Source organism: Oncorhynchus keta, chromosome 1 (assembly GCF_023373465.1).
Source record: "Oncorhynchus keta strain PuntledgeMale-10-30-2019 chromosome 1, Oket_V2, whole genome shotgun sequence".
In the NCBI taxonomy this organism is placed as follows: Eukaryota; Metazoa; Chordata; class Actinopteri; order Salmoniformes; family Salmonidae; genus Oncorhynchus; species Oncorhynchus keta.
In genome coordinates, this window is record NC_068421.1 from 33,498,906 (window position 1) to 33,507,219 (window position 8,314).

Sequence of the window (8,314 nt, forward strand, 5' to 3'; positions counted from 1 at the left end):
AGTGTGAGGTTATTTTCCTGACACCACACTCCGAGGGCCCTCACCTCCTCCCTGTAGGCCGTCTCGTCGCTGTTGGTAATCAAGCCTACCACTGTAGTGTCGTCCGCAAACTTGATGATTGAGTTGGAGGCGTGCATGGCCACACAGTCGTGGGTGAACAGGGAGTACAGGAGAGGGCTCAGAACACACCCTTGTGGGGTCCCAGTGTTGAGGATCAGCGGGGTGGAGATGTTGTTTCCTACCCCCACCCCCTGGGGGCGGCCCGTCAGGAAGTCCAGTACCCAGTTGCGCAGGTCCTGGTCGAGACCCAGGTTCTCGAGCTTGATGACGAGTTTGGAGGGTACTATGGTGTTAAATGCTGAGCTGTAGTCGATGAACAGCATTCTCACATAGGTATTCCTCTTGTCAAGATGGGTTCAGGCAGTGTGCAGTGTGGTTGCGATTGCGTCGTCTGTGGACCTATTGGGGCGGTAAGCAAATTGGAGTGGGTCTAGGGTGTCAGGTAGGGTGGAGGTTATATGCTCCATGACTAGTCTCTCAAAGCACTTCATGATGACGGAAGTGAGTGCTACGGGGCGGTAGTTGTTTAGCTCAGTTACCTTAGCTTTCTTGGGAACAGGAACAATGGTGGCCCTCTTGAAGCATGTGGGAACAGCAGACTGGGATAAGGATTGATTGAATATGTCCGTAAACACAGCAGCCAGCTGGTCTGCGCATGCTCTGAGGACGCGGCTGGGGATGCCGTCTGAGCCTGCAGCCTTGCGAGGGTTAACACGTTTAAATCTTTTACTCACGTCGGCTGCAGTGAAGGAGAGTCCACAGGTTTTGGTAGCGGGCCGTGTCAGTGGAACTGTATTGTCCTCAAAGGGAGCAAAGAAGTTGTTTAGTCTATCTGGGAGCAAGACATCCTGGTCCGCGACGGGGCTGGTTTTCTTTTTGTAATCCGTGATTGACTGTAGACCCTGCCACATACCTCGTGTCTGAGCTGTTGAACTGCGACTCTACTTTGTCTCTATACTGATGCTTAGCTTGTTTGATTGCCTTGCGGATGGAATAGTTACACTGTTTGTATTGAGAAAAACTAAGTGATAGGCTGAGTTATTGACAAATCAAATATCAGATTTTACGTGTTCATTTAAACCCCTGTAAATAGTTGCTTATCAACTTGAAACGTGTCATCGCTATCGTGGATGTCCTTAAGATTAACCACACTGAATTTGATATTGACATCTAAAACAAGGAAACTATTCTTTGCAGATGTAACGCTAATGCTCAAAATCAACTGCAATAATCTTCACCTCATGAAACATATGTCTGATTAACTCCAGACTGCTTTGTTATCCAACTGATCTTGTGTACTTTCTGTCATCCTGTGAATCCAGTTGAAGTTGGAAGTTTACATACACTTAGGTTGGAGTTATTAAAACTCATTTGTCACCCAATCCACACATTTCTTGTAAACAAACTATAGTTTTGGCAAGTCGGTTAGGACATCTACTTTGTGCATGACACAAGTTTTTTTCCCAACATTTGTTTACAGACAGATTATTTCACTTATAATTCACTGTATCACCATTCCAGTGCGTCAGAAGTTTACATACACTAAGTTGACTATGCCTTCAAACAACTTGGAAAATTCTAGAAAATTATTTAATGGCTTTAGAAGCTTCTGATAGGCTAATTGACACCATTTGAGTCAATTGGAGGTGTACCTGTGGATGTATGTCAAGGCCTACCTTCAAACTCAGTGCCTCTTTGCTTGACATCATGGGAAAATCTAAAGAAATCAGCCAAGACCTCAATCTTTTTTGTAGACCTCCACAAGTCTGGTTCATCCTTTGGAGCAATTTCCTGAAGGTACCATATTCATCTGTACGAACAATAGTATGCAAGTATAAACACCATGGGACCACGCAGCCGTCATACCGCTCAGGAAGGAGACGCGTTCTGTCTCCTAGAGAGGAACATACTTTGGTGCGAAAAGTGCAAATAATCCCAGAACAACAGCAAAGAACCTTGTGAAGATGCTGGAGGAAACAGGTGCAAAATTATCTATATCCACAGGACAACGAGTCCTATATCGACATAACCTGAAAGGCTGCTCAGTAAGGAAGAAGCCACTGCTCGAAAACCACCATATACTGTAAATCCCTGACTACGGTTTGCAACTGCACATGGACACAAAGATCGTACTTTTTTGAGAAATGTCCTCTGGTCTGAAGAAACCGAAATAGAACTGTTTGGCCATAATGACCATCGTTATGTTTGGAGGACAAAGGGGGAGGCTTGCAAGCCGAAGACATCATCCCAACCGTGAAGCATGGGTGTAGCTGCATCATGTTGTGGGGGTGCTTTGCTGCAGGAGGGACTGGTGCACTTCACAAAATAGATGGCATCATGAGGTAGGACAATTATGTAGATATATTGAAGCAACATCTCAAAACCTCAGTCATGAAGTTAAAGCTTGGTCACAAATGGGTCTTCCAAATGGACAATGACCCCAAGCATACTTCCAAAGTTGTGTCAAAATGGCTTAAGGACAACAAAGTCAAGGTATTGGAGTGGCCATCACAAAGCCCTAACCTCAATCTTATTGAAAATTTGTGGGCAGAACTGAAAAAGCGTGTGCGAGCAAGGAGGCCTACATACCGGACTCAGTTACACCAGCTCTGTCAGGAGGAATGGGCCAAAATTCACCCAACTTATTGTGGGAAGCTTGTGGAAGGCTACCCGAAACGTTTGACCCAAGTTAAACAATTTAAAGGCAATGCTATCAAATACTAATTGAGTGGATGTATACTTCTGACCCTACTGTTATTCTGACATTTCACATTCTTAAAATAAAGTGGTGATCCTAACTGACCAAAAACAGGGAATTCTTACTAGGATTAAATGTCATGAATAGTGAAAAACTGAGTTTAAATGTATTTGGCTAAGTTGTATGTAAACTTCCGACTTCAACTGTATATACTCCCTCTGCCATTTGTCTTTCGTCGGCCATTGTAAATGTTACTTTTTTTCCTGAGAGGAGTCTCTCCTACTATTTCCTGAGTACTTTTCACTTTGGGTTCGCCCTGTGCCTTTTTGTTAATGATGATATATTTAGAGCACAACAGCGTTTGGGTTTCATCCCGCTTTGATCTATGGTGCTAAAATAAATTCTGTAGTTCTAAACCTGTGACTGGCTACACCAGTAACACATCATTTCTCTGTATCCCAGAGATGATTTAAAACATTGCATCAAGTTTATCATGTATTGACACTGAGAATGTTTTATTTCATTTTAGGTACCCGGTCTTTATAATTCACCAAATAAAAATGGTTCTGTTCTTGGACTGTTCTAGTTTTCTACAGTTTCCATTATTTGGGGGAAAAATCATATTCTGCTGGCAGACGTTTGGATTTGTTAATACATAGAGTAAATTTAACCAAATGAGTTGCTTGTTATAAACTCATTACAGATCCATCTCTATGGAGTGGTTACATGTTGACACAAACTTCAATCCCATGTGAGCACAGACCAGGATATATTTAAAGGCTAACATGACAAGTTCTTGGAGCAGTATCCCTCTGTCAAGCAGGAAGACGTTTCATGGACCAAAGCTAATTTCTTTCATTCACGCAGATGTCTAATTTCAAGATATAAATCGGGATCTTTCATTTTTAAAAGTAAGAGTTTGAGGGAGGATGTGAATGTATTTTAAAATGATTATTTAGTCTGAGCCTACACAGAATCCAACAATTCACATGCATTCATTCACGTCAATACACACTCAAGCCTTGTAAGGACTAAGAATTGATGTTTTGACCGAAGAAAGGAAATTAACAAAAGCGATGGAGAACTCAACGCAAGTTGAGTTCTTTTATCTTTGTGGCTTACAAGAGACATTTAACAACAAATCAGTTTATTTTACCTTGTCTCTTATCACATACCTTCTCATCATCACTGGGAATCTGACTCTGATCATAACAATCATTCAGGAGAAAGGCCTCCATGAGCCCATGTACATCTTTCTGTGTAGTCTATGTGTCAATGGATTGTATGGAACTGCTGGTTTCTACCCCAAGTTCTTATTGGACCTTCAGTCAGATGTTCAGGTGATATCTTATGGTGGATGTTTGACTCAGGCCTATGTAATATACACATCTATCATGTGTGAAGTTTCAATTCTAACAGTGATGTCTTACGACAGGTATGTGGCAATATCCAGACCATTACTATACCATACCATTGTGACATCTTTAACTGTTAGAAAGTTACTCTTATTGTCTTGGTGTTATCCTTTATTTATAGCACTCATAACAGTTATTTTAACCGTCAGAGTTCCTTTGTGTGGATCTCGCATTGATAAAATATTCTGTGACAATCCGTCTATATTGAAGCATTCATGTTCACCCGTAACCATCAATCATATTTTGAGCTATTGTATAATAGTGCTTCATGTTTTACAGATACTTTTCATTGCCTTTTCTTACTGTCAGATTGTAAGGACTTGTGTAAAGTCAGCTGAGGGAAGGATTAAGTTCACACAGACATGTGTGCCACATTTATTGACAATGGTTATTTTCATCACAGTGACCCTGTTTGACATTTTGCAAGGGTGGAATAGTGATGTTAATATTACACTAAATATGCGTAATGCAATGGGTGTACAATTCCTTGTTATACCACCTGTCTTAAACCCTGTCATATATGGACTTAATCTCCAGCAGATTCGAAGTGCAGTTTTCAAAATGTGTAATACACATAAAATCATTGATATGACACATTAGTTACATGATCTTACACAACAGGGAGACTTCCTGATATCAGAAGGTAAAATCTGCCAAAACTGTTGCAAGGTTAAATGGGCCCTCATTTCTTGGTATCTATTGCCCTCTTCTGGGAAAGTGATTTACAAATATTCCAAGAATAGAGTAATTGTAGCACACTTCCTGAGCAGGAAAATGCCTCACCACTTCCCACATGACAACATTTCCTTTAGAGTGCACTACTTCTGACCAGAGACAAGGTAGTGCACTATGAAGGGAATAGGGTGCAATTGGTAGCACAAATATATTACTCCTTATGCAGTTACTCTTAAATATTTATTGTCCGCACAGTAAGAAAAAAAATGATGCCAATAGTTTCTGTGGTTACAGTTCTGTAAAAATATATATTTTAAATGTTATTGAGTTGTGATAACGCATCTATGTGCTTATAGCCAGGCCTCTTCCTCACTGCATCTCTCAAAATAAATGTATATTCACGACCGCTTTGGAAGGCAATTAATTGTTTTATTGGTGCAATAACAATAATATGCATGTAACTAGAAAGTATGGTTGAGTGTAGGCTACACATTTGGAGTGATATAAATTCCATAAACAAGAAAACTGAACAGAAATATCAAATTCTGAATTTCCATTTAATTTAAACACTACATTTGTATTTATTTTAATCCTAGTTGAACATACTGTATATTCAATACTCATATTCTGAAAAAAGGATGATTTTTACTGTCTTATGATGGTATGAATTGTTGTTTTAGTAATGACAACAAGTAGGTTATGTATAGCTTCAGGCTGTAAATCAAACAATTTACACTTGTTATTGGACAAACCTTGCATCTTGATTTGGATGACATGTTGACTAGTCAACCATTGATTGTAGCTATTATGTAGTGGTAGTGTTATGATATTTTCTATTGGGATAACAGGATGAAAAATATCCTACTATACAGAAGTCACTATTGGATCTAAAGTTTGTGCTAAATGCAAACACAGCAAAGTTTTTTTTCTCGGTCCCATAAACCAGATTTAAATGAATTTGTAATAAGTAGTTATTACTAATGGTACGGAAATTGAGTTCCTTCCTTCCTACACATATCTTGGTATCTGGCTTTATGACAAACTGTCATTTAATAAACATCTCATTGAGCTGGTGAAGAAGTTGAAGTTATTTTACAGGAACAAAGCTTGTCTGACTTTGTTAATAGGAAGGAAATTGGCCAGGCCGTGTTTATGTCTATTTTAGATTATGGGGATATTATCTATATTCAAGTGTAACAGTGCTCTTCTTGCATTGTAAACAATCAATCATTAACAAGGACTCCAGCATGTAGCACCAGTCACAGTGTCACGTTCTGTCCATCGTTCGTATGTGTTGTCCTTGTTACTGTCTCTGTGTTACTTTGCACCAGTATTAGGCTGTTTCGGTTTTCGTGGTACGTTTATTGTTTTTGTATTTGATTCGTGTTTACTTTGTTTCATTAAACATGGACTGCAATAATCACGCCGCATTTTGGTCTGACTCTACTTCACCTAAAGAGAACCGTTACAGAATCACCCACCAACCAAGGACCAAGAGGCGTGGTAAACAGAGGCAGCAGCAACAGCAGCAACAGCAGCAGCAGGAGAAGCGACAGGTGCAGCAGGAGCAACAGCAGCAGCAGCAAAGGCAGCAGCAGGAGAAGCAACAAAGGCAGTAGCAGCAGCAGCAGCAGCAGGAGAAGCAACAGAGGCAGCAGCAGCAGCAGCAGCAGCAGCAGCAGCAGTGGGAGAGAGGCTGCACTATTTGGATAAATGGACTTGGGAGGAGATCCTTGACGGAAAAGGACCCTGGGCAGAGCCAGGGGAATATTGCCGCCCCAAAGCCGAGCTGGAGGCAGCGAAAGCAGAGAGGCGGCATTATGAGGAGCTAGCACGGCAGAGCGGCTGGAAGCCCAAGAGGCACCCCCAAAAATGTCTTGGGGGGTGGCACAGGGAGAGTGTGGCAGAGTCAGGAGTCAGACCTGAGCCAACTCCCCCTGTTTACCGTAAGGAGCCATGGATCGAATTGGAGCTGTCGGCGAAGCAGAGTGCTGAGTCTGAGAGTGTGGAGGTTGTATTGGACAGAGTAGAAAGAAAGCTGTTGGTTTGGCATAGTATGCACGGCATTCGCCCTGAGGAGCGTGTTAGCTGTCCGATGTCACCCTTGTCAGTTCCTTGTACTCAGCCTGAAACGTGTGTTGGCGTTCCGGGGGATTTGATGCCGGCTATACACACCAGGTCTCCAGTACACCTTCACAACCCGGTGTGTCCTGTTCCTTGCACTCACTCGGAGGTGCGTGGCCCAGTACCACCAGTGCCAGCACCACGCATCAGGCCTACAGTGCGTCCCGCCTGTCCAGCGCTGCCGGAGCCTTCCTCCTCTCCAGCGCAGCCAGAGTCTCCCGCCTGTCCGGCGCTGTCAGAGCTACCGCCCCTCATGCCAGAGGCGCCAGAGCCCCTCATTCCAGAGGCACCAGTGCTCCTCAGTCCAGCGCTGCTAGAGACTGTTTCTCCGGTCTTGCCCAGCACCGTCTGAGCTACCCGTCTGCCCAGCGCCGTCTGAGCTACCAGTCTGTCCAGCGCCGCCAGTGCCGCCAGTCTGCCCAGCGCCGTCTGAGCTACCCGTCTGCCCAGCGCCGTCTGAGCTACCAGTCTGCCCAGCGCCGCCAGTCTGCCTAGCGTCGTCTGAGCTACCAGTCTGCCCAGCGCCGCCAGTGCCGCCAGTCTGGCCGGCGCCGCCAGTGCCGCCAGTCTGCCCAGCGCCGCCAGTGCCGCCAGTCTGCCCAGCGCCGCCAGTGCCGCCAGTCTGCCCAGCCCCGCCAGTGCCGCCAGTCAGCCAGGATCCGCCAGAGCCGCCAGTCTGCCAGGATCAGTTAGATCCGCCATTCAGCCAGGATCCGCCAGTGTGCCAGGATCCGCCAGTCAGCCAGGATCCGCCAGTCAGCCAGGATCCGCCAGTCAGCCAGGATCCGCCAGTCAGCCAGGATCCGCCAGTCTGCCAGGATCCGCCAGTCAGCCAGGATCCGCCAGTCAGCCAGGATCCGCCAGTCTGCCAGGATCCGCTAGTCAGCCAGGATCCGCCAGTCAGCCAGGATCCGCCAGAACTGCCAGTCAGCCAGGATCCGCCAGTCTGCCAGGATCCGCCAGTCAGCCAGGATCCGCCAGAACTGCCAGTCGGCCAGGATCTGCCAGTCAGCCAGGATCTGCCAGTCGGCCAGGATATGCCAGTCAGCCAGGATCCACCAGAACTGCCAGTCAGCCAGGATCCGCCAGTCTTCCAGGATCCGCCAGTCAGCCAGGATCTGCCAGAACTGCCAGTCAGCCAGGATCCGCCAGTCTGCCAGGATCAGTTAGATCCGCCATTCAGCCAGGATCCGCCAGTCTGCCAGGATCCACCACTCAGCCTGAAACGTGTGTTGGCGTTCCGGGGGATTTGATGCCGGCTATACACACCAGGTCTCCAGTACACCTTCACAACCTGGTGTGTCCTGTTCCTTGCACTCACCCGGAGGTGCGTGGCCCAGTA

General features: G+C 45.2%; 1 protein-coding gene across 1 annotated transcript; it reads left to right on the forward strand.

Moving 5' to 3' along the window:
- The first annotated feature begins 3,582 nt into the window (after positions 1-3,582).
- On the forward strand, positions 3,583-5,252 carry LOC118373017 (olfactory receptor 1D2-like). Its single transcript, XM_035759080.1, has one exon. It carries the CDS (start codon positions 3,835-3,837, stop codon positions 4,771-4,773), a length of 939 nt encoding a protein of 312 aa, XP_035614973.1. The 5' UTR covers positions 3,583-3,834; the 3' UTR covers positions 4,774-5,252.
- The last annotated feature ends 3,062 nt before the right edge of the window (positions 5,253-8,314 follow it).

Excerpts from the sequence above, each read along its gene's own strand:
- LOC118373017 (XM_035759080.1), top strand. The coding sequence starts at position 3,835 with ATGGAGAACTCAACGCAAGTTGAGTTCTTTTATCTTTGTGGCTTACAA.